This window comes from Labrus bergylta, chromosome 2 (genome assembly GCF_963930695.1).
Source record: "Labrus bergylta chromosome 2, fLabBer1.1, whole genome shotgun sequence".
In the NCBI taxonomy this organism is placed as follows: domain Eukaryota; kingdom Metazoa; phylum Chordata; class Actinopteri; order Labriformes; family Labridae; genus Labrus; species Labrus bergylta.
The window spans coordinates 24,559,314-24,585,075 of NC_089196.1; the positions used below are offsets into that span (position 1 = coordinate 24,559,314).

General features: G+C 43.0%; 1 protein-coding gene across 2 annotated transcripts in view; it reads left to right on the forward strand.

The window, feature by feature from the left end:
- Window positions 1-25,762, forward strand: part of efna5b (ephrin-A5b) — a 104,667-nt gene that overhangs the window by 317 nt on the left and 78,588 nt on the right. For both annotated transcript variants that reach the window (XM_020657158.3, XM_020657157.3), the window contains exon 1: window positions 1-843. This exon is cut by the window's left edge. In XM_020657158.3, the coding sequence (XP_020512814.1) occupies window positions 719-843 (125 nt within the window). In that variant the 5' untranslated portion in view covers window positions 1-718. The remainder of the gene's footprint in view (window positions 844-25,762) is intronic.

Consider the following 25,762-nt stretch of genomic DNA (forward strand, 5'->3'; position numbering starts at 1 on the left):
TTTTTACGCTGGAGACACCCCCACCGAGCAAAACAAATACGATTCACCTACCACTGGCTGCCTGACTGTATGGCTTTAAAAAGTTGCCTGGAGAACATGGACATCTGACGTGCGCCACACGCCGTCATTGGACACATTGAGCCTCTCTCTCTCTCTTTTCTCCATCACATATTGGACTGACTAATCCTCGTGCGCTTTGGGTTTGGAGTAAGACGAAGTGTTGAGCAGTTGTCACTTGTTCCTGACACAGGTTACATCCAGTAGCTCTCTGCACAAGAGGGAACATAACCTCTCCACTGAAGACATTGACTCTTGTGCTGCTGCGCATTTTTCGTGCTTACGTGCTCACTGTTTGTGCATTAGTGGGAGAGATATTTTTGTCAGCCCACCACGGATTTGTCAAAGCTGAAATAAAGCCCATGATTCATCTGGACCCTCGACCTGCACGAGAGAGAATAGGCAGTGACGCGTTGGTTTTGTAACTTGAATTTTTTTTTTTCCGGCAACCTGAACAAGTGGCATCTCCAGTCCCTCCGTGAATGGTCACACCACCTTCTCCATGTTGTGCGCAATTTTATTTCTTTCACAAACTGCGCCAGCAATACACGGCCACATGTGAATGAGACTCGTCACCTGTCCCGGTTGAAAGCGCCCCTGATCACTCGCCTGACTGACCCAAACACAGAAGAGGAATACGTGCCGAACTTTTGCTGTAGTGATGCTGCAAATGGAAATGGTCATCTTCCTCTGCCTGGTGCTGTTGATGTGTGTATTTAGCCAGGAGCCCAGTTCCAAAGTGGTGGCCGACCGCTACGCCGTCTTCTGGAACCGGACCAACACCAAGTAAGTGGCCGGACAGCGGACAGGTTTCACCGCGGAGCCTCGGCGATGTTCCGTCTCCTCGCATCTGCATGAACCTCGCGGTTCATCGGTGTTTATTCTCCGCAGTGAGGGCAGAATGCCAGTAGCTGTAGGCACAGGCTGTAGCTGAGATGACAGAAAACAGGAATGTAAAGGGAAACTGTGTCTTATTTTCAATACGTGGCTGCTCATTAAGAGCGCGTCGCCCCCAGGAAACGAAAGATTAAAACCGTGCGTAATAAGGCCCGGACAGAGCCGTCAGCGGCTGCATCGCTCTACCCGCTGTCAATATTGTTCAAATCAGGAAACTCACTTTTTAATTTTGAATTATTCAGCTCTAGGTACAGAGATGAAAATCCTATAAATCCTGGAGCTTTATCTTGTGCTGTTTTTTTTGTGTGTTCTGCTCAGGCTCGACACCACTGGACTATTTTACGACAGTGTCTAACAGGTTCCAATGACGCAAAACACACAACAAAATCCGCACAAATCCACACATCCTCACTAAATATGGACGTTTACACTCACGCTAGACTGCGTGTGTTTCTCGCCCTGTTTCTGAAAACTCAAGTCAGAAGTCTACGTACAGGCCTGTGAATACGTTTCGGACCTGTGTGGTGAGAAAGGCAGCTTTTCTCTGTTCAGTGTTGGAGAGAAGTTTTTGTTTTATCGATGCTCATTAGAGACAGTTTGAGGAGAATAAAGATGTCCATTTCAAATAACTCCTTCAGGAAATTCTGTAAAGTTATTGTTATACAGCGGTCTCAGTAAATAAACTAATATGAATATATTAAAGGCACCAGCTGAAAAATGGCAAAAAATGACAATTTCACATTTGAGTTTAAAAGACAAACTGAGGGGCTGAACCAGCATTGGAAGAATCAGCTGATCTTTTAAGTGTTTATGACTGAATAGTTTTTCTATTTATTCTAATAGTTTTAAAATAGGATCATGTTGTGTGTCAAACAACATCTCCAAGAGAAGCTGAGGAAATTTATTCTCTTCTTGGTGAGTTTTTGTATCATAAAGTTTTTTTTTTTTTTTTGGACACTCCATGGCACTATTTGAAGTTTAAAAACATATATAATATCCAGGTAAATTTGGCCAGGACGTCATGTGAGCTCTTGAAAAACAAATATGAATAGGTTTACGTGCTAAAACTGAAACCAACTCAAAGTAAATATATGTTGGAATATAAACGCATGAGAATAACTGTAGAAGGATTTCTTCCACTATATGTGTGGATGTCTCTACAGCATGAACACCAGGAACGTTTCCATTCAACACTCTTTAAAAAGCCCACTTTATTTAATCATGTTCAGCTTCCTCATTCTGAAAAAGTCAAAACTACCCTTTTTGACATCTTGAATTGTAGTTTTCAACTTTTGTATACTGTTGAGTACAAATGGTTGCTCATTCATTTGGATTCTCAAGTCCTCAATGTCCTGAGCTAATGTGCTAAAATAAAAATACTCCAATGGTCAGTATACTGTAAATAATAGTCAATCTTTCAGGAATTAAAAAGTGCATACTTGACTCTTTACATTTTTAGAGGAGTGTGTTTCCAATGAGCTTCCTGTCCGTCTGATGCACAGTGAGGATCTTATGTGCCGTTGACTCAGACGGGCCACATGAGAGCACGTCAGCAAAGTTCAAATAAAAGTTTCTCAGAGGTGCTTCAGTCCTTGAGTGAAACTCCTCTCTGCCCGGACAGCTTTGACTCCACCTGAGCAATTAGTTGATATGTTTGTGGAGGCTGCATTTCTGACTAAAAGTCCCTCCTGGAGTCAGACTGTACAGCTTTGTCCCGGTCTTATTAAGTCTAAACGCTGTTGCTGGAGTTTACAGAGATCTCTCACCCAACTGCCAACGGCACTTAGTATTTGTTGAATAAAATGCTCAGCTTACCCTCCAAAGTGTGCACAGAGCCATTAATAGCACACACTGAATTTGTTGCACAACTATTTATATTCAGTTTGAAGTTTGGGAAAACATGATTTATTGCTTGAAGCAATTAGTGGTCAGGGGAACAAACGCAGGCTGACTGTGAAGCTCTCTCCTGAAGCCGGAGCCGGTCTAGCTGGGTGCGTAGATTCTCGGCCCTGATATACCGTAGACCGTGACTGTTGTGGTCTGGGTCTCTGCTCTCTGCTTGCCCTGGCTGTTTATTTATGGAGCGCTTTCTTTAACAGAGGCAAACACAATTTTAGTGTTGAATCTAGATTTCCGCTCCTGATAGACAAACTTTTATTAGACAGCACTTCTTTCTCTTTTTTTCTACACAAAAAAGTTTTGACTTGTGGGGCCGTTCAGTCAACCTGATATGTTCCAGATGTGCTGACAAGTTTTCTCAGTTTCAGAGAAGAAGAAGAAGAAGAAAAAAAAAAGGGAGAATTTAAGCAAAACTACTGTTAATCTCAGATCTGACACCGTGACATTAAAGCAGAGAGTGGAGAAAACAAGAGCTGTGTGATCCACTCGGCTGCACGCATGTTGTGCCTTTTTCCTTCTCCGGGTCCGGGGTAATATCTGAGATATAGATAGCTTCCTGGGCCTCATCTGTTTCTGAAGCTCTCTCGCCTGAGGAAAGGAAACAGGTTTCCACAGAGGCTGTAACGCTGCTAACAGCAGTCACTCCGTGCTACTTACTCCAAATAGAGTTTGCTCGACTCGAGCCCTTGCAGGGCCGAGGCAAGATGCCAGAGAGGTAGCCAAACAGCAGAGAGGAGATGGAGAGATAGCAAACCGGTCTTATTGATGACTCAGTTAATAAATATTGAACCCCTTTCCTTGTGCATTACAGTAGAAAAGCTTGTGTGGCACTGTAGCAGAGCTAGCCTGCGTGTGTGCCTTTTGTTCTGAGGCTTCACAGTCGCACCAAAAGTGCGGCTTGCTTCAAGAATTTACTGAACGCCCCATGTGAACACAAAAAGTCACTTTGTTATAGAAACACAAAGAAACTAATATTGAAACTTGAATAAATCACATTAGTGGCTAATTTAAAGGTTAATTACATGTTATTTAAAGGTTAATTTCTAGTTTTTTTAAAAGGTTGTTGACTTTTTTCAGATTCTTTTTTTTAGTTTCTGTCCGAGCACTGATGTTAAAGTTCTTCTTTTGAGTACGTCAAGAAAAAAAGTCATCTGCTGCCACTCCTTGCAGTCTGACGCTGAGTCTTCCAAAGACTTGCCCCAGTTAGTTAATCCATCAAACCAAAAGCTGATTATGTAAAAAAACAAAAAAAAAACTAAACGTTTTTTTCTGCTTTTTATTCATTGTGCCCATCTGGGATCCGCCTGTGCTTTACTGTATGTTCTGCTCTACTCACTCACTTTAATCACCTGAGAAGCACAGCAAACACTCAAAGCGTGCAAATGGCAATGAATCAAATCTGTTTTACACTGAAAGGATGTCACATCTGTTTCCTCTTTTTTTTGGAGAGCGTCTAACTACAACTAAAAAACAAACAAAAAAAAGTGTTAAGAAGTTGCCAAACAAAAAAGTGAAGGTTGAATAGTTTCACTTAGTGCACAGTGAGTGGAGGAACAAAAGTGTGAACGAGTTGTAGACAAAAATAAGCAAAGGGGCTAGAAATTCAAGGAGTTGCTTGTAGACAAAACAGAGCAGTGTGGACACTTTTACAGCTTTGACTTCCAGCCGTGTCGAATGGGGACATCAGATAAGGACTGTATGTGTCTCAAGTGGAAACGTTTGGTCGGCAAAATGTTTATGCAGGTTAGAATGTCTTTGGTTTTTGGAGTTCTCCGAATGATAAGCAATTGGTAGATTAGTCAGAAATCTCATGGGTTGAGCGTATCGTTATCTGTGTTAGCGGTGCCACTGTTGTGTCTGCTCAGTGTTTATTTTGTTGGGGACTGAGGCAGCGGCTGAGGGGATTTCCATGCTTGCTTTGCTGGCTTGCTTCATTCAGCACACTGTTTTGTATCTCAACTCCAACAGAAGAGTAGAATCTTGCTTACTGATCGATGTGAAAAACCTGTATCTTTTCTTTTGCTACCTTTATATCCACATTTTGGTTCAACTTCTTTGTGGTTTAACTGTTCTTTAAAACTTTTCTTTTGTTGTCGTGTTTGGTTTTTGCCTTCTGAATGTTACTTTGAGCCTCTTTTCCTTGAGATTTAAGAGTTCTTGAGGTCCTAAGAGAGTTCCTCCAACTTGAAATACCTCAAAATAAAGGGACATTTCCCTCTGTGGATTTGGCCTTCTTCTATCTCACCTACTGTCTTTGCTTGTGAGTGTTTATTCTAATGAGGGGACAGAGAGCGGCTCTAATGATGCCTCAGCTGTAAGGAGGAAGCCTTTTCCTTCCTCTTCTCCCCCCGCTGCCCTTTCTTCCTCCCCGTTATCCCTCCTCGCCTTTCCCCCCCGTGCTGCCTCTCGGCGCTCCCTCCTGCCTTTCCTCTCCCCGCTCCCTTTTGCTCTCTGTTCTCTCCTTCCTCTGCCGGGGCCCGAGAAAATGAATGAATACAATTAGATATTTCGGGAGTCCCTCCACGGTTGATGGTGGGGAAAGACGCGCAGAGGTCAGGCACACTCGGAGAGGAGCTCAGGGAGAGGTCACACACTGACGGCGAGGCATAACGAAGCAGAAAGTTTGCCAGCCTGCAAATGACAAACTCGTAACTAGAACTCTCCTTGAAGTGCAGCGTTATTAACATAAACAGTTTGATGCGGTTGTGGTCATGTAAATTGCTCAAGGTGATTTGTATTTTGATGCATAATTTGTAGCTCAACAAACAGCCTGGGAAGCATTTTCTAACACACTGCTGTTTTTTTTTTTTGTTTTTTTTGGTGTGTTTTTTTTTCAGTGTACTGTAACTGGAGGCTTAAAACTGTAGATGTGTCACTGATATTTGGGACAGCTTTCTTTTGTTGCAGACATGTCTGTGCATGTTTTTGTGTTTGAATCTGCATGTGCAATGCAGCAAGCAAATGAGCCATGAGGTCTTTGAGGAGTTTTATTTTTCTCCTTTATCAGAAACCAAGACGCCTTGGACTCCGACTTGTAATTCTGTGCTCATGTGCAGAGACTCAAAGACACATACGCATAAAGGTGGAAAGTTACCCATCTGTCTTTAACAGATGGAAAATTATATATAACAACGTTGACTTTTATTTTCAGGTAAAATGATGGAAACCTGTAATTTAAAAAAAGCTACTTTATAGTGCCTGTGATTGCTAAAGTGGGGTGTTCTGTGACCCCCCCACCCCACCCCCAATGCTCGTGCCTCCTGTTCACATTATCATTTTTACACTGACTCACTCTCTGCTGTATTTTACTCTCTCCACTGTTTGGGGCTCTCTTCCTCTCTTTTTCTTCCCGTCTCTCTGAGTCTGAGGGCTGATTACTCCTCATTAATGACCCCTCTCTCCGTCATTCTTTTATGCCCGTGGCATTGGCAGGCACCAGCAGCCACCGAGCAGCGGGGACAGCGAGTGTAGGAGACACAAAGAGAGCGAGGCAGAGGCTAGAGAGAAAGAGAGAGAGCGAAATAATAAACAGGAGCTTCTGGAAAACCAGCAAACTGTAATGATGCTGTTGTGCGATGTAATACTTCTATTAGGCTTAAATGGCACTTTGTGTTTTCTCTGCAGACCTGTAAATGCACTTTCCATTTAAATTAGATTTTTTTTTCTCTATTAACTAGAAAATGAGCCCAGCAGGCAGCAGTCAATGCTTAGTCAATGTGCTTGGCAGAGCAGCTGTTGTTGAGCGCACGGTGGGAGAGGGGGAGGACTCTTGGCTGTGACCCTGGTGGACTTGCTCTGCGGTGGACAGAAGTGGCCGTGTCGCTGGGGAAGGCTGGTGCTCGGCCTGCAGTCTTGGATATGCTAATCCATACTGAAGCTAAGGCGGCTACAACTGGGAGAGACTTTCCCAACAGTAGTATTTTTATTCTAGGAATATGAATAATAATAATAATACAGTTTCATGTACACCTATCCAATAGAATTTATTAGCTCATTTTAAACCTTTTTAACAATTTTTTTAAAAATAATACATTTTGGTCTTAATAAAATATAGGTTCTTTTTTTGTTTTTTGCAATTAAAATACACTTAAAAAAATATTTTATGACTTTAAAATAAACATATCATTGCCTTTGAACATTTATTTTATACATTTTTTTTTTTACCTCAATTGTATTGACTCAACCAAAAATAAATCTGTCAACTTAAATTTGTAGTTTTTTATTTATAATGTGCAATATTATAGTGAGGGTAATCACCTGAAACTTCAAATATGGAGGTTTAAATGTAATTCTTTGTAACATTGTATACAGAGAGCTTACTTAATCTAGCCGTATGTTAAGATAAAAATTCCTAATCGTGACCAAGGTTACTTTGTTGAAATGCTACTCAGACCTTTTGAATAAATACACTAAAATGTCTCCATCAAAGGGCGAACCATGAGCTCTTATTGGATGGACAGAAATGGGAGGTATTGAATGGCAGCTTTACTTCAGCCGCACATGTTTCCCTCCCTTGCCCGGGGAACCGGATTTTTTTAATGTCCATAGGTTTTTGTTTTCAGAGTAATCACTCCAAGGTCAGGCCGAGTGCTGAAAACACTGCTATCAGCTGAGCGATCTGTCTTTAAGCCTTCATTCAAGCCGTGGCTTTCAGGGGAACACTCTGTGTATAGCTCAACTTGGAAACAATAAAGTATTAAATAGCTTATGCAACACCCACATTTGCAAAGCTTGATGCGAGAATTGGGCCCTGCCATGAGAAAACGATAAGAATATGAATATCCTTTTACATTTTGTTGGCTTTTTTTTTTTTTCTTGTAGTTTGTTGTTTCAGAGGACTGTATTTTCCTCTATCCCTGCTCTCACCAGCTCAGTTGCACTCAATATTTCAAAGTTGTGGAAAGTTCTTTATCTCCAACTGGTTCTTTAGTTTTCCTGAAGTTACTCTGTGCCGCACTAGAGCAGCTGCAAGATAATTTCTTCCAAAGTCATATTTTAACTGCAAACACCTGAGCAGATTTGTAGTTAACATGGAAACAGTAGAGAAAGAAAGAAAACACTATTTTGTTGCCGTGTTTATTTGGCTTCCATATCCGGAAAAGTTAATGTTTCAATTTGAGATCCCAGGAATCTCACTATTGTGTAGTGTACAGTCCTCGTTGGTGGCTGAAAATGGCGCTTCCATATCCTCGTTCAGCTTCCCTGCTCTCTTCTGTAAGATGGAGGCTCACGAGCAGCTGTTACTGTAGTAACACTTGGCTGATCTATCACCCCTGACCAGAAAGGGGCGCTACTGAGAGTTGTCTGATGCCCTCCCGTGCCCTCTGCTCTCCCATCTGAATCCCAATTGAAATAAAAGCCACAAACAGTTTCTTGATTCAAACCATGCTCGGTCTGCTTCGGTCACTTTGACCTCGTTACACTCATTTACTGTCAAACTCTTATCATATTTACAGGAACTACACAACAATCTACAGGCCAAAAACGTCAAACGAGCTTCACATTTTCTCTCTCTATCTCTCCGTCACTGGTCACTTTTCAACTGGAAAATGTGACGGGAACGATTGAGATTGTTCACTTTTCTTTTTTCTTTTTTTCGCCCAGACACATTTTCCACAGATAATTCCTTTCATGGTAAGCTGGCTTCGGACCTTTACGCTGACGTTTTCCTTATTTAACTCGGGGGTCTGCGGGGGAGTGAATGGATGTTTTTCTAGCTGGGCAGCAGTGTGGAGAATAGATCCCAGAAGAGAACACATCTCCAGCTTGTGAAGAAAGACCTAATTGACGGGTTGTAGCCAGTTGTAAATGACTCATGAGGTAATTCGTCTTCACAGACAGACTGAGAAACACACAGAGGGACTGTACGATGGTCTGCTCTGCTTTCTCTTCAGAATCCACACAATCCACTTGGTTTATTTCCAAACTTGTACGTCTATATTTATTGTCTTTATTTATTGTAAAAATGACATTTTAGAAGTCAAATCGTCCTTCTTTTCGACACGGTCGGTGTTATCATGACCTTATATGCATATGGATGGTTTTTCTTCTTTGTGTGTTGGGTCTGTTGTTTCTCTGTTTGTGTTGGCACAGTCGTGTAAAAGGTGAATGGACTTATTGATTCCCCGGGGTTGTTTTCAATATGAACACGTGTCTGTAAAGTTCCACCCGCTGCGACAATTTTCCACAGACATAAAGATAAACAAACAGATAATCCAACAATGTCGCTTTCACTTTGTTCAGTCTACCGTTGTGGCGAGACGTGCCAATAATAAGCTAGCTGGTATTAGCCTGTTTGAATTGACAGTAGGGAAAATACAAGCAGCCAATACCCCCTCACTCCCACCCCCCCACACACCCACCTCTTCCACCTCCAATGCTGGTTCGTGAGACTCAAAGGCAGCCATTGTTCTGCTCTCTCGCTCTCTCTCTCTCTCTCTCTGTGTTTCTGTCCACTCCACATAGCCTGGGCTGAAAGTAATGCATGCGCTTTAAATGCAGGGAGAAAAAAAAGGAAAGGGAGGGCAAAGGAGAGGAGTGAGGGAGAATGGTGTGAATGGATGGCGAGGTGGGGGGTGGGGTGGGGGGTGGGGTGGGGGGCGGGGGGGGGAGTGAGAGTGCACAGCTGAAGATGTAGTACACTCAAAAAAAAAAGGAGGAGAGAAGGAGTATAATGCGAGCGCCAGACACAAGGGGTGACAGAAGAGGAGTGGAGAAGACGAGGTGGCGGTTTTCCTCATTTCCAACCAGCCCTATCCATCCTCTCCCATCCGCCTCCTTCCCTGCCCTGTCTGTCCTTGCCAAGGTGTAAAGATGCATGAAGATCTGTGTCTGTCTCCCCGTCTCCCTGGTGGTGTCCGCGGTTTTTCCTTTCGCAGTGGTTCTCCAGGGGACCGACTCTGGGTCTTCACCCTGAGGAGGTGTCGTCTTTGTGGTCCGGGTTTTAGTGACACTGGGGCTATTTTCTACAGAGACGGGATTAAGGCAGCTCAGGTTTAGACCCCTGCTTTGTCTCCTCTGACACTGAAGACTCCCACACACAGGCCTCTGTTTACTTGGGGGTGGATGTTGTGGTACTAAGTTGCATCTTGGTCTTTACTACTGTGTCACATTGCACAGTGTGCCTTTGAAAGTGCACCTTTTTTTTTTTTTCCGACTATCAAGCATGTATCTCCGTCAGGATGCCAGGATGTGTGTAATGTAGCGGCTTAATGGAGAGTTTCTTCACAGAATGGTTTATATCTGCTTGGAGACAGATTGTTACGATGAGAATAAGCTGGTTTTGCCTTCAGAAGTAGATGGCCTCTGCAAGTTCATCCATTGTGATAAATTGTGTGGATAATTATGCATAATTCCAATTCAAATGGTGGGTATCTAATTTCCTAACAAATCTCTCCTTATTTGTCTTCGACTCGGCTCGTCTCTCTACCTGCGTCACTTTGAAGGCTCAGGGTCTTGGAAGGCTAAGTGGGATTTACGCTGAAATTTAGCTGAGAAAATCACATTTATTTTCAATTTAGCATACTGTATTTTATAAAAGTAATGCCTTAGAACTTAAAAAAAAAAATCAGCCAAAGTGAACTTCAACCACTACTACTTTGGCATGAAAGGCTCTTTTTTCCAGATCTTCTCTCCTGGCTCTGAGCCTTTTTAAAAAGGCCACAGATGCTCGTCTGATCGCAGATCTAAGAAAAGTCTGGAATCAAGCAGATAATAAATCATGTTTAAAAATGTATAACGCAAGATCTGACTCCAAAGCCTTCACTGAAATCTGGGTTTAGAGTTTAAACATGCGTGTGTGTTTGTTGTTTATGTGCATCCATATTAGCGTTTGCATGGTTTTCTCGAGACTTGTGCACAGAAACCTGCTTGTGAGTCCGTTACACGCATGCTTGTATCCCTTGCCGACCTCTGCCAGCTGTAATGAAGCAGCAGAAACTCACACCGTTTACTATAGCAGAGCACAGCACTATTCTTGACCCAATTCTCCGAGCCGGCTCCTCTGAGAGCTGCTTGATAGTTTTCCCCGTTTTGTGAAGTTGCATGGTGTGCGTGTGGATGTCTAGTCTTTGTTTGTGTGTGTGTGCTTGTGTGTGTCTCTTGTGGTTGGTTTTCCTGTGTGAAACTGTACTGAGTGTGTGTTTTTTCCCCCTGAAGGGAGCGTGATTGATCCGCTGAATGTGTGATAAATCCCATCCTCACCCTCTCCTCTCATCTGAGCCCGGCTTTGACTGGATGGCTTACGCCCCAACATTATCCCGCATAACCAAATATGACACCCGAAAGTACATAGGCCGGCAAACACACATATACACGCTCGTTGGCTTGGAAGGGCAGTTCATTATTTCTTTAGTGAGGTTCAAGTTGCAGGAAATGTGGTATTTATTCTACTTGTTTATTTTCTTCCTCTAAATCAGCGAGCAGCGAGCCTTGGAGTGCAGCAGCCTTTGAACCGCGGCCTATCCCATGACTGCAGCCCGGGGTATTAACCCAGAGCCACTGAGAGGCTTAAAAAGCCATCAGCTCATTGTCCGGAGACACAAAAACCCCCTTCCTCCAAAATCCACCCCCTCCTCAACCTCCTCTTCTTTTTTCCTTCTTCCCTCCTTTCTTAAGAATGCCTTGAGCTGGCCTCTGCCGCCATTCATATTAATCAGTTTTAAGGGTCTAATGAGATAAGTGAGACTTAAGGGGAGTCCCCAAAGTGGCCTAAGTCCTGCGGATAAACAGAGGTGATGAGCGCGGCCTATGGTTCCATCCTCAGGGGGTATTTGTTTTTCTTTCCCCGCAAAGTCATGCATACAAAAGTTTCTAATGTCCTTAATCTCACTGTTGAGCTTCGGAAACCAAAACATCACCAAACCATCTGAGGAGACTCTCATCACCTTGCCCTTTAAACATCATGGTGATGATGGATGCTTTGATGGGTTTGGTTTAGCTCTGGGCTTGTTGAGAAGCTAGCACATCTCTTTACGATAACTTCCTCCTTTGTTCTAAGCGCCCCTCTTTGTTCCTAATCCCGCCAAGTATCCCTGATAGGTCAGCCGGTTTCCTCCCGCTCTTTCCCTTCCCCTCTTCTTGGGGATCATCAGATCTTTAACTACTGTCCCTGTCCTTTGCTCGCAGGGTCCTGCTGAGGTGACCCAGCAGGCGCACTGTCAGCATTAGGCCCAATGTTGTGGCTGCAGCACATGACTGACAGTGGCCTAAACTCTCATTACCCTGGTTTTTCTGTCTGTTTCCCTCATTTAATCGTTTTAATAAAGCATGAACACCCCCCCCCCCCCCCACCGCATCCAAGTGTGTGTGGTTAAACATGGCAGCAGAAACAGCCAAACCAGACACAAAGAAGTAAATATGGCGGCAAAATGTGGATCAGGATTTTTTATGAAATGTTCAGAACTTCAGTCATGGAAAAAAAATGCATTCATTAAGCCTGACTGATTCAAAATAATAAATCAGGACAGCCTTCATAGGGTCATGAAATAATCTTTAATCTCTAATAATCTGATAATTAATCACCAGGAGTAGAAGTCATGGGACATTAAGCACAGGAAAGTTAATTAATTGTTAAATTACTATTAATTAAGACAGAGATTTTGGTTTATTTAATTTGATTTCTTCAAATAAAAACAAATAATAAAAAAAGGCTCTTTAAAAGCACATGAGCACGCCTGCTCCAAAAAACAAACTTTTTAGACAGTCTGGTTGAACTTTACAGTAGAAGTAATGGAGTAGCTGAGCGGCGGGACACGTCCTCAGAGAGTTCAGTTTCACCTGCTGTTCTGTTCCTCGGGGCCGCAGGACTCCACGACCGGAGACATTCCAGCCGGGATTAGAGCGTGCACTGCGAACGGAAGCACAAATAAGAGGGAGTAAAGGGTTTTTTTTTTTTTTATTCTCAGAAACGACATAGTGTTTGGCCTGGCTGTTTGAAGGTTAATGTGCCTTTGACATTTTTTCATAACAAATTTCAAAAATTCCTGGGAATTATTTTTTTTTTTTACATGTCAAACTTCCAGGATTTTAAGAAAAAAAAAAGAAAAAGTTAATCAGAAAACACAAGGTTAAAAAAACAAAATTTATTTCTATTAACTTTAAAAATAAATTAAATATTCATACCTATAACTAAATTACAAGAACTTAATTTAAATCGTTCAATTTTAACAAATAAGTGTTGAATAATTTAAAATCGGCTTGCTTTTTTTAAAAATATATATTTTTGTACATAGCGGGTGACAAAATTATTGATTATTATCACAAATGCAATGTAACACAAAAACCTCTTAATGCATTTTATACCTAATTATATTCTATTATACCCTGCAATCATTTTTGCACTTTATTTTTCACTGAATAATTACTTTGTAATTTCAGATTTTTTCTTTCCCCGGACAAATTTTATGGAATCGAAAGTTTCCAGACTTCATTTTAAATTCCACACAGATTATTTAAATTTGCCCTACATTTTTTTTTTAACTACATTTTATGGAAAATCCCAACAGTATGCAGATATTTCAGTACTATTATTTTGTTTGAGGATCAGAGTTGAAGTGGATTATTAGCCTGTGGGAAAGCAGATGCATCATATTTCTGGTGTTGGATTAGAGTGCGTGCTTGGCTTTGGGTGGAGTGATGAAATATTCATTACTGTTTGTGATGTCTAAGAAGAGTAGCACTTGCAAACCTTTGCACGCAAGTCATGAAAAATGGAGTTGAGGTAGACATGTCTCGAGCATGAAGGTGATGGAAGGTTGTCTGCATGCTTGGACTGTGCCACCTTTAAAGAAAAACATCGAGATGGCTGCTAGGACTTTACGCTTTTACTCTTTGGGAGTTTCTTCTCTTTGAGTAACTTTTTAAAGTATAGATATTTTTTCGGTTCAAATAAAATTATTTGAAGATTTTTCCCTGGATTTCTAGAGACAGGTGTCACTCAATGGGTCTGTGCCAGTGTCAGACTTGTCAATCTATGTCTTCACAGCTGCTTCAATAATGCAGAACAGCCACATTTTAATGTCCTATGCAGCTCTCCATCCTCTCTGGTCTCTGGGATGTAGAGAGCTGTCCTCACATTAAGGCCCGGGTCAGATTGTGTCTGCCGTCGTACATTAGCAGCACAGCTCGCCTGCCTGTATCACTGGTAAGAGGAACATGGCACGAAGATGGCTGAATTATTCACACTCATAATCGGCCTTTATGTCCTGCTGCCGAGCCTGGCCCCACTGTTATTCTAGTGCATAATTGATAGTGCTCAGAAGTGGAAAAGTTAGAATAGCAGAAGTAATGCGAAGCGAAAGTGTAGTCAGGCAGCACAAGGAGGGAAGAGGGGGATTGGCGGGGTAGTGCGGGGGGGAGGGGGGGATAGAGGGGACGGAGGTGGGCCCCTATAGGAGTTTTTACGCCGAGCTTGTGTTAGCCTTTACGGGGCTTAGGCCTGGCTAGCGTGATGATCGCGTGTGTAGGCCAGCCAGACCAGACTTGGGGAGGGGGAAGAGGAGTGGGGGATAAGAGGGGGATGAAAAGAGGCGGGAGGGTGAGGAGATGGGGATCTGGAGTAACAAGGCCTGACGCTGAGCTGGCCCAGAATGTGGTCTGTCTCTCTACCCCCCCTAAAGTTTCCCCGTGGTCCTCCTCTGTGGGCACATCTAACTTTGAAAGGAATTGAATGTGATACAATGAGAAAAGTTCATTTCTTTCAAATGATTGGGGGCACAGTAATCACAACTGTTCTTTTATCTGCACACTAGATTCGTACTCATGGGTTCAGTTTCTGTTTGGACTTCATCCAAAGAGTCTATTTTTTTTTTTGCCTGCTTGCTCAGGCAGGTAAGAGAGGCATTGACATCACATTACAACCATGCGATACAATGATCAATAAACAGCAACCTCCAGAGAAGAGCAGTGATTGGCTCCATTCCAGCAGTAAAGAGAGGCTATCCACTGAGAAATTGAGTGTGAGAGGACTATTTGAAAATGTTTCAAGACAGTACACAACTCTTGGAGACAGGGAAAAAGCAGTCTGGTTCAAATTTTATTCTAATCGACTTGCCATTGCCTATAATCATCTCCACTGAATTCCCCATGTACTTTATTTCTACATTACGTTCACGAGCTAGATATTTATAAAGTTTGATTTTTGTGTCAAAGATTATTTTTCTGCCTCTCCCTGCACACAGTCGGCCCTTCACCCTTTCATGGAACTTTGGATGTCTCAGGTGAAGGTGTTAACACGGCCTCAGGTGTAGTCTATTTAACACCCCTCTGACCCTTAACAAAGCCGTACTAACTGCTGCCTAGCTCGGCCTTTTGTGCTCCATGACAAAGCCCCTTTAGCTTCTAATAACACCACAGCACCGGCAATGTCAGGAGAAACCTGAGATAAGGTCCACATCAGAGGGTTGGTGGGAACTGTTTAATCCGCTCCTCGAAACCAAACTAACACACAACAGGCAGGGATCATGTTTGGCAAAGTGGGCCGCTTTGATGAAGGGATCGGATGGTGTGAGCCGGAGGAGGGACGGCGAGGACGGAAAAATAGGAAAGGGGTGGCTGAATGCCGGTAGTCTTTTTTACGGAGCTGTGAAAGAGAACATCTGGAGAATAATACAAGGGAGCAGTGCACAGTTACACACACACACACACACACACACACACACACACACACACACACACACACACACACACACACACACACACACACACACACACATTAACACACATCCGCACTAATAGCTTCACAGCAGTGTCACACTTTTTTTCTTTTTATGGCTATTCTCTTGATGAATTCAGTTTTTACCTCTAATCACAACAAAAGTCGATTATTCACTCAATGACTTCAGATTTTCTCAAGTACGCAAATATATCAACGCTCCAAGTCTCTTATAAAAACACAAGTTGCCGATTCATTTTCATTTAAACTAAAAGAGGTAATTTCCCCTTGGCTAGCAATGATTTTCTTTTATATTCTAAACAAGCACTCATAGACTGGAATGCGGAAAGATCCACATCCAAGCCATATTATTTTTTTTGTCAACATCACTTTTGCAATATATTAGAAAGTATCTCCCACCAGAGTCGCTACAATGTGGCCATAAAGCCGTCCAGTGGAAACATTAGCAGCGATATGTCTCAGAAACTCATAAAACCAATTTACGAGTGCACTTAGGGCCCATACACCTACTGGAGCCATTTCTATAAAGATGTAGACGGAGACTGCACCAAACGCCGTCCCCCCCCCCCCCAAATTACCCACATTTAAAAGTAATAAGTGCGGATCGATAAGTGATAGGGGGAGCTTGTTAATCTTGGACTTACCCGGTTATTTCCAAAGAAGACGCTCCTTTTTTCCCGTCTAAAATTGCAGCTTTTACAAGCTTACCATTGATTTGTTTTATTGTTCTCTTCCTATGGGCTAAATGCCGCAAAGAGCTGGTTTCACAGTCGACCACTGGAATGGATTTAAAAGAAAGAAAAATCTTTTGTAGAGTTTTAGTTCTTCAGAGACTCGCCTTTATCCTATTAAAGGAGACATTGCAAGGACCAGAATGTTTTTTATTGCAATTATTCTTTCTACAAGCGTACAATTCATTTTTAGATACCCCCAAATGAGAAACTATTTTAAATGAATGGAAACTCCACAAATCAGCACTTTTAAGTAAACACCACTGTGCGTGGAAACAATAGTGACAGCCCCTCTCTTGGTTGTCCAGCAGTAGAAGATAGTACGCCTTGTTGAGCTCATATGCTTATTTATTTACTGCTTGGCTCAGCGTGCTACGTGCTGGACTGCTAAATATTGGCACTAGCAGGTATGGATTAGCCCCCTTTTCTGTCTCACTGTGAAGTTAATTGAGGGAATCCTCCTCCCACAGTGGACGGTGTCAGATCCGCATTGAAAGCACTATAGTTTCACTTTTAATTCGAGCTAACAGTTCCTGACTCAGATCTGATGAGACTGCGGCGGATAAATCATTTCTTTGTGACCTTTTGCACGCTCTGTCTGAGACAAGCCCTCCTCATCACAGTCCCAGGCCCCCCATTGTCATTAATGTAACGTCATTAATGTGATATAATGGCTTATTATGGTGTCACTAATTAGATTGTGCAGCAATTAGATGTGTTATCCTCCTATTCTGCCATAAATTGCCACGCTAATGGTGTTCTGTTGCATATTTACGTGTATATGAACAATTATTTCATACGGTTTTATGTAGTTACATTTAACAACAGTCAATTTAAATGTATTTCTTATTCCTCCCCTCGCTGTATTCCAGTGAGTCCTTACAATCATCCAGACCTAATTAGTTCATAATCAAGAAAGAGTCTCATCACAAAATGCCAACTCGAATGCCACACGGATGGCATTTAGTGTAAATACCCACATGGCTAATGGAGGGTGAGCTACTGTCTTTTTCTGATACATCCGTCTGAACATGTGTGATGAATGCACACTTTTTTATGTAATAAACCAGTTAATTAAATGTCACAGCACAGCTCAGATAAGGCATATGTGTCTTTGCTAATGGGACATATTGTGATGTATGAGAAAACTCAGAAAAAGGCGAACTGATTTATGATTGATTCGATATTCCTTGCTTGTCGTTGCTCGTCACACGGCGTTATAGACACATCCACTGTAAGAGTAAGAGCTGTTTCAAACATCTTTGCGGTAATTTAATTTGTACTATCCTCGCCCTTGAAACCCGTAGAGACAACATTTACTCTCCTACGTGCTGATCACCCTGTGGATTTGTATGTTATTGTGCCTCTTGTGCAAATGTTGTTCTTCCACATATCTGGACACAGAATCATTCCTCTCCTCCTGGCTTTGTTTCCTCTGTGTCTCTCCGCTCTGTCTTTTAATTGTGAATTTTTCCAGTGTTTTACAGCCCTGTAATGATTTTATAGCAGGCTGTTTTATACCGATGTCCAAAACCTGCAGCCTGGGGAAGATTTAGTGTGTTGCCGCTGTTGGGTAGTGAGCTCTAATTGGAAGGTCAGGGGGACGTGTTTCAGAGTAGCAGGAGATCAGCCACATACTGCAGATTTAAAGGTTATCCAAACCCACCCGCAGACATAGGGATGTAATTTTCCTGTTATTATATAAACCATCTGGATCGAGGAAATTGCGTGACAAAATGATTTCTGCGTTGAATTAAAAAATAGGGCTGAATTTTCTTTAAATTACACCTTATTAAGTCATTTGTCCATTCAAAAGAGGTCCAAAGATTTAAAATATGCTCATTTCTCACATGATTTCTTTTCAAAATGATCACGCAGAAGCACATCTTTTATACTGTATTATGAAGCAGGGGCTATTTCAGTTTGATAGGTACATACTGTGCTATTTAGAAAATGTTACACTTGAGTGAAATAGTCCTCTTCCATGCTCTGACACCATGAAGATTTTTCCATCCAGCCATTATGTCTCCGTTAAGAACAGCTGCCTCTGGTCCTGCATGGCATGCCAGAAGCTAACCACACTGTAGGCTGGGGCTGGAAGGCTGACGTCTGTGTGCTCCACCGTTTGTGTGTGTGTGTGTGTGTGTGTGTGTGTGTGTGTGTGTGTGTGTGTGTGTGTGTGTGTGTCTGAGGGGCTCCGTTTCTGCATTTCGTGCCACATTTCGTGTCTATCGCCAGGCCTTCTCTCACGCTTGCCTGGTCCTGTGTCGCTGATGGGGTTCGGGTCGGAGGGTGGGGTGGGGAGGGCGTTTGGGGGGGGGGGGGGGGGGGGAGGGGAGGGGCGGCGGCTGGTAGATAAGTGGTCGATGTCTGGCTTATGCTGTCGATGTAGGCTGGGGTAGGCTGGATCACGTGGTGGGCCCACAAAAACCTTTCCCTGGGTGATTCTTGGCACGCAATGTTTCAAACTCTTCAGACAGATTCCTATACACACACTCACACACAGACAGAGACACAGACACAAGCAACCGCATTTTCTGTCCTCAAACCCTGGCCTGTGTTTGCTCCCTTGTGCATTTTTGTGCACCTGTCTGTAACCATGTCCATCGCTGTGGCTCAGCGCCTCAGCGCCTTTCCACCCACCTTTGGTTAGCAATACAGTTATTGACAACAGAAGGAAAGGTGAAGGTTCTTGCAGACAAAGACTCCGAATGTGCTGACCCGAGCATCCAGCGACAAAAGCACGTGAGGAGTGTGGGCTGAGGCACGGCTGCAGAGAAAGGAGACATACCACATTCAGTCTGGCTTGCTGACCAACACTCTTCTTTTTTAGTTCTCCTTCTCTCTCCCTCTCTGTTTCTTCTTCTATCCTCCTTTTAAGAGGGCTGTCTGACATCAAAGCAGAGCAGATTGATTTTCTCGTCCTGTGTTATTCCCCTCCCTTTCTTTTATTTAATACCCCTCTGCCATGGTCAACCCCTCACAGTCCAATCAATACAGTATCTGCATGTACACCGGGATAAAGTACAAGCCCCCTCTATTACAGAGCAGCAGGAGGTCTGCTATTCTTAACCCTGTGTCTTTTTGTTCTATATCCATGTACCTGTCCTCTCTCCTCAACCTCATCTTGTAGTCCATCAACTCCCTACACCCACCTCCTTGATGATTTTATTCATTTTTCACGGTGCCTGCTGTCATTTCCTGCTACTGTCCTCTCAGAGAAGATGTAATGCAGAAAGGTGAGAAAGTTAAAAGACTGAGAATGCATTTACATCGCCTTTCTTCTTCTCTCTGCCTCCTCTTCCTCTTCCTCAGAATGGCTTGTAATGAGAGTGTGGATCCGTGTGTGTGTGTGTACGTGAGAGAGAGAGTCATATTAGTGCTTATAAGGTCAGAGAGAGCGAACATGCACTACACTCACCACTGCAACCCCATGTGCATTGAGTGTGTGGGTGTGAGTGCAGGTTAAGTTCATTTCTGTGTGTGTGTGTGTGTGTGTGTGTGTGTGTGTGTGTGTGTGTGTGTGTGTGTGTGTGTGTGTGTGTGTGTGTGTGTGTGTGTGTGTGTGTGTGTGTGTGTGTGTGTGTGTGTGTGTGTGTGTGTGTGTGTGTGTGTGTGTGTGTGTGTGTAGAGGTTACACTATATATGCAGAAGTGACTCTATCTGCAGTCCTCTTTGCTTTAACCTTCCCTGTCCCCCAGTCAAGCTTCGTCCTGAGAGAAAACAGAAAACTAGCAAACACATGTACTGTTGGCCCAAACACACACAAACACACACAAACACACACACACACACACACACACACACACACACACACACACACACGTACACAACCTTCACCGGCCATGGAGAAGGACTGACACGCAGTCGGAAACACACTGACACCACTTCTGCAGCCCGTCTCTCTCTTCCTCTACTTGACTACTCGACTATATTCAGCGATTCTGTAGAGCAGCATCGAGAGCTGTCAGGCCCCAGTGTGCAGCTCTCATGCTGGGCTTGCTGTTTCCTCGAGCTCCCCTCTTTGATGACAAATGACCTGTGTCTCCTGATCAGACACCGGGAGCTGCCGTGGGGGCGGGGTGAGGGAGGGTTTAATAGTGTAAAGTGCCCCGCTCTATGGACTGAATTTAAAGAAGGTACTAGTCGAAGGCGGTAAAGAAGAAAACGGAGACAGAGGGAGATGGAATGACCCATATCTGTGAGAAATGGAGTCTTTGAAGCGACAAGGACCTCATTCACCTTAGCCTTCATGGAGTCACCTCTACTTTGTGGCACAAAGTGTGTCCTATGTGTGTATTTTTACATGAATTAAGCTGTCACAACACCAGCTGCAATGTCAGTGGAATAGACGTTTAGTTATAAAACATGACACCATGAAACAGACGCATCTTTTTGACACAGTGAAACTCATCAAAGCACAACGCTTACAGAAGCGCTTAGGCCCCTCGATGTTGACAACATAGAATACAATAGGTTCTTGCTAGATGTTCAGCTCAAGGAAAAATAAAACTTCAATTTTGGACTGGGTGATTTTGCTGAGTCCCATCAGAATAGTCGCTGATTGGAGACACTATTATTTTTGTGTATTACTGAGTAAATGGCCCCTGATTCACGGCTTGTCACAGGACGAAGCAGCCCAATGGGGGAGGGGGGGAGGGCTGATGTGACTAACAGTTCCCCTCTTTGTTCACACCAAGGTTTTCATCATGCCTTCAAGACCTCCATCGTTTTTTTTTTTTTTTTTTAAATAGAAATACTTAATTCATCCCACATGCTTCTCTTTGCCTCCTCTCATTTTCATCACCTTTCCATTCAGGCACACACATTTCTGATTTTACCTGAACAACCCTCACAGATTCTACCTGCAAATGCCAGAGTTCTTTGCTTGAACCAGCATCACAGTTTTTATCTGCACGCACTTCACAGATTTGACCTGCACACCAGAAAAAAATGATTTTTTACACATGCACACATACAGATTATGCCAGAACACACATCACAGGTTTGACCTACACATGCCAAAATTTTACCTGCGAGCATCAGAAGTTTTACAGACCTCAAAGTTTTACCCTCACACACATCACAGATTCTACAGTCAAATGCCACAACCTTACCTTCACATCACAGATTTTACCTTCACATCACAGATTTTACCTTCACATCACAGATTTTACCTTCACATCACAGATTTTACGCACATCACAGATTTTACCTGCACATCACAGATTTTACCTGCACATCACAGATTTTACCTTCACATCGCAGATTTTACCTTCACATCACAGATTTTACCTTCACATCACAGATTTTTTCGCTACACATGTATAACCAATTTTACCTGCACACTCATACTTCGACACTTCGACCTAGCAAGCAACACAAACATACATTTCCATGTGTATACCACCATACTTCTTGACCATGTGCTCCTGTTTAGCGCTCCCTTTCCCAGTCAGTCAGTCATGCATCTTGCTGATTCAGAGCACTGTCACAGCAGAATCAGCACTGGGGGCTACGCCAGACAGACACCGTGCAAGCAAAGCCACGTAGACATTATCTCTGTGTGTGTCTGTGTGTGTGTGTGTGTTTGTTTGTGAATATGTGTCTGAGCATGCATCAGTGGTTTAGGTTAATTCACTTTGTATTCAGGCAGAATGTATGCCTTGACTGCATTCTCTTGTGTTATTTCACAGGGTGAGACAGGGTGGCCCTGTGGTTAGAGAGATGGTACCATGATGTAGAAGTCAGATTTGACAGCCAGTGTTTAGCTCTGAGTGCTCTTGTTTTTAACTGTACCTGCTCATTCCTTGTTTTAGTCCTGAATAACAATGTGTGAGCTTTAATTCACTGACTAGTTTTGTGAAAATGTGGATTTGATAGCTTTTGTTTTGTAAATTGATACGCATAAAAAAATTCCATCTTTGAGAATAACTTAGTTTGAAAGTAAATAGCCTCACAACTTAAGGGGGGCCCTTTTAAAACAATTACACATTTAAATATTTTCACACTTTCCACTCGTTGTTGTAGTCTTGTAAAAAGTGTAATTTTCGACTCCCTTTGTTGAAATGTTTTTGCTTTGACTGAATCGTTTGAAAACAACCATGAGGAAATTCAAAAGCAACATTTCTTTCAAAGAGCAATGTTCCACTTGCTCTGGATGATTCATTCATCGTAAGGACACTTTGTCTGGGGACAAGTTGTTCCAGTAAAAAAAACACAAAACATGTGTATTTTAAAAACAAAAGTTGCCACTAAATATTAAGAATCAAATCTTTGAATGCTATAAGCACATTGTATCGTGCTGTATAACATGGTATGTTATGGTACCATTATATCTGCTTAGAGCCTGAAATTTCAGATAAGGAGTTCTGAAAACATGGGCGTAATAAATCCTTCTAACTATCTGAAACGCTATGTACCACAAGAACAAAATGATTTTGGATGACTGACCCTGTGGTTCGGTTGGTAGAGTCGGTTGTCTGTCAACTGGAAGGTCGGTCTCCAGCTCCTGCAGCAAATTGTCCAAGGTGTCCTTGGGCAAGAAACTTAACCCTAAATTGCTCCTGCTGCTTTGTCTGCGGAGTATACATGTGTGGGTAGGTGTGACATGTGGTGTAAAAGCGCTTTGAATAGACAGAACACTAGAAAACTATATAAGATCATAAGATCTTATATATATATGTAAGATCAAGTCCATTTACCATTTCATGTGTGTGTCTATACGGTTCATATATATAGTGGTGTAACATGTTTGAATGAATAAGTCATAAGTGTGTTTGTGTGTGTTGCTCTTTTCAGAGATCAAGTCCATTGCTGGTTGATGACTGTGTGAGCACCACTTGGGGTCTTTAGCTCCCGCTGTGCCCCGAGGAGGGTTGCCTCCATAGATTAGACCCCATCTGTTGGCTGGCACTTGAAAAACCAATTGCCTTCTAGTGCACACTCACAAACACATAGACACCCTCACACTCGTTTACACACCTGCAGCACTGTTCGTCTTTTTGTCTTCATTCTCTCCGCCTTTTCCTTTTTTGCAAAACTTCTTTTTACATCTCTCCAGACATTCTTTTTTGTTTTTGTTTTAAGCTTTCACCTAATCTTATTTTTCTCCCCTTGCTGTTTTCCCCTGCTGTGCTTTCATTTCCCCTCCCTCTTTTTCTTCCATTTCTTTATCCCCCCCCCCCCCCCTTTCATCAAGTCTCCCCTCACTCTATGTGTCCTTTATCCCCAACTCTTGCTTCCCTTCGTTCTTAAACATCTCCCTCATGCCCCCCTCCCTTTTTTGGGGGGTGGGGTGGGGGGGGGTTGGGGGAGTGTTTGGGTGTGAAAGAGTGTCATTAAAAAGATGCCCCCTCTCCTGCTGGGAGTAATCATCTATGAAAAAGGACACATTAATGTTACCACAGCTAACACTGTTTGCTCTGTGCACAAGTGTGTGCGTGCTGCCGCCTGAGTGGCCCATGATGCCAACATGGCCCACTTTGTTTCACTCAGCACTCCCTCCTCAAACACACTCACCAAATCCTTCTTCAAGGTCACACTCACTTGGAACCAGACTGTGTGTGTGTGTGTGTGTGTGTGTGTGTGTGTGTGCAGATTTCAGTCTGATGCAGATTCCACAAGTCTTGCTTTTTTGTGCCTTTATGAAACGGCTCATTCTCTTCAGAAACACACACACACCTCTTTCAAATTGGCATATTATCCACAGAGCAATTTCCCCCAAATTGATGCAGAAATGTTACTTTGTGAATACCTGTGTGAGGGGCTCTGTGTTTCTGCGTCTTTGTGAGAAGGTGCAGAAGCTTCATTTTAGTGTCAGCATTGTTTGTGTTTTGCCCGTCTGTGTGTTTTTGTTGGTGTGTGTGTGTGTTTTTGTTGGTGTGTGTGTGTATGTGTGTGTGTGTGTGTGTGGCATCTTTCTGTTTCATCCGTCCTCCTGGTGTTTGGTGCTCTCTGGCTGTTCTGAAGGTCAGAGATGACACCGTGGGAGAGGGGTCAGTCATCACTGCCACCCCTCCGTCTCCTCCTCTCCCTCCATCTCTCCATCTTTCCTTTCATGTATTCTCATCTCTCTCTTGTGTGGCTCTTGGTATGTGGACTTTATTAAATTTTCCTCCGGGTGGGTGACGGAGAAGACAGGACGGGATCAGGGGAGTCATCCCCTCTTTGCCTCTTTCATCTGTCTCTCCTCTTTCATTCCCGCGAGGGGACTCTGGTCGGTGGGTTCACCCGGTGGAAAGGTAGCCCAGGTACAGCTGCCCTCTCTGGGCACTGTGCCTCACAACAGCTCCCTGATTCCATCTGGAGGTCAGAGAGTGGAAAAGAGATAAAAAGAGTTCCCTCTCTCTCTCTATTTTCTTTCACTTATTACACCCAGACAATGCTGCGCTCTCTTTGCGGCCCGGCAGACACATAACAACTTTGTTCTGCAGTGGGGCTCTTCTCGTCAATCTTTCTCAATCAATGGAAATTAAAGAAATGGGCTTTGCAACAGCTCAATGAGATCCAGCCTGGAAATGCGCTTACAAATTCAACGAGTAAGATGTTGAGCTCGTGTGTGAATGAAAGGGGTCAACAGATCATGTTCTGTAGTTGCACACACACATTCTTCAGCACACAGAGGCCAGGTACACACACATCATGCTAACATGTGTGCGCACATGTGCTAGTATTTATGTGTTATTATCTGTATGTGTTTGTTTTGGGGAGATAGGTATATGCAGTAATCTGTTTACAACCTTATAAAGGTATTTAATTCACTCCTTATCTACTGCGATACAAAACAGTTCTCTGATTTATGTTTTTGTGGTTGATGTGTGCGTTTGTGTGCGTGTGTATTTGTGTTTCAGGAGAGGGGAGATGTTGCTTACTCGAGAGGGCAATAACGCGAGAGTCTTTGGGGATTAAAGAGGCAAGGCGGTGTAATGGAAAATGTAGCTTAATATTATGTATATAAACAGATATCGTAGAGGCTGGATACATTTAAATCTGAAGATTCAATATGGGGAGCACTAGTCTCTGCGCAATCTTATTTACGTTTAATTTATTTACATTGATGTATATGTGTAATGAATCCAAGATGAAGGAACGCATATTACCCCTCTTTCATTGGCTTTTTCAGAAGTAGCTCTGTTGAGGGGATGTTATGTCGTTTTTTTCTTTTTTTTTTGTTGTTGCACTGTTTTGAATCAGATCGCAGTCTGCCCTGAGGCTTCCCGGCTCACACTGTCTCGGTTCCAGCCCGGGGAATCAAATGAGGTAATTGATTGGTTAAAATGATCCTTTTCCCCTTTTGTTCACTACTTAAGCTGTCAGTGCAACTCCGCTTGTTTATTGGCAGAGACTCTCCCCACAGGGAAGGTTGGTATATAATCAACTTTAGGCAATATCACAGATATCCGTGGGTTCTATTCTGCCATCAAATAATGCAGGATGATAAAAAAATAAAAAAAAACTGAGAAAAGGCAATTTTCCTGACTCTCTGTAGTGCCTGAAAACAGTT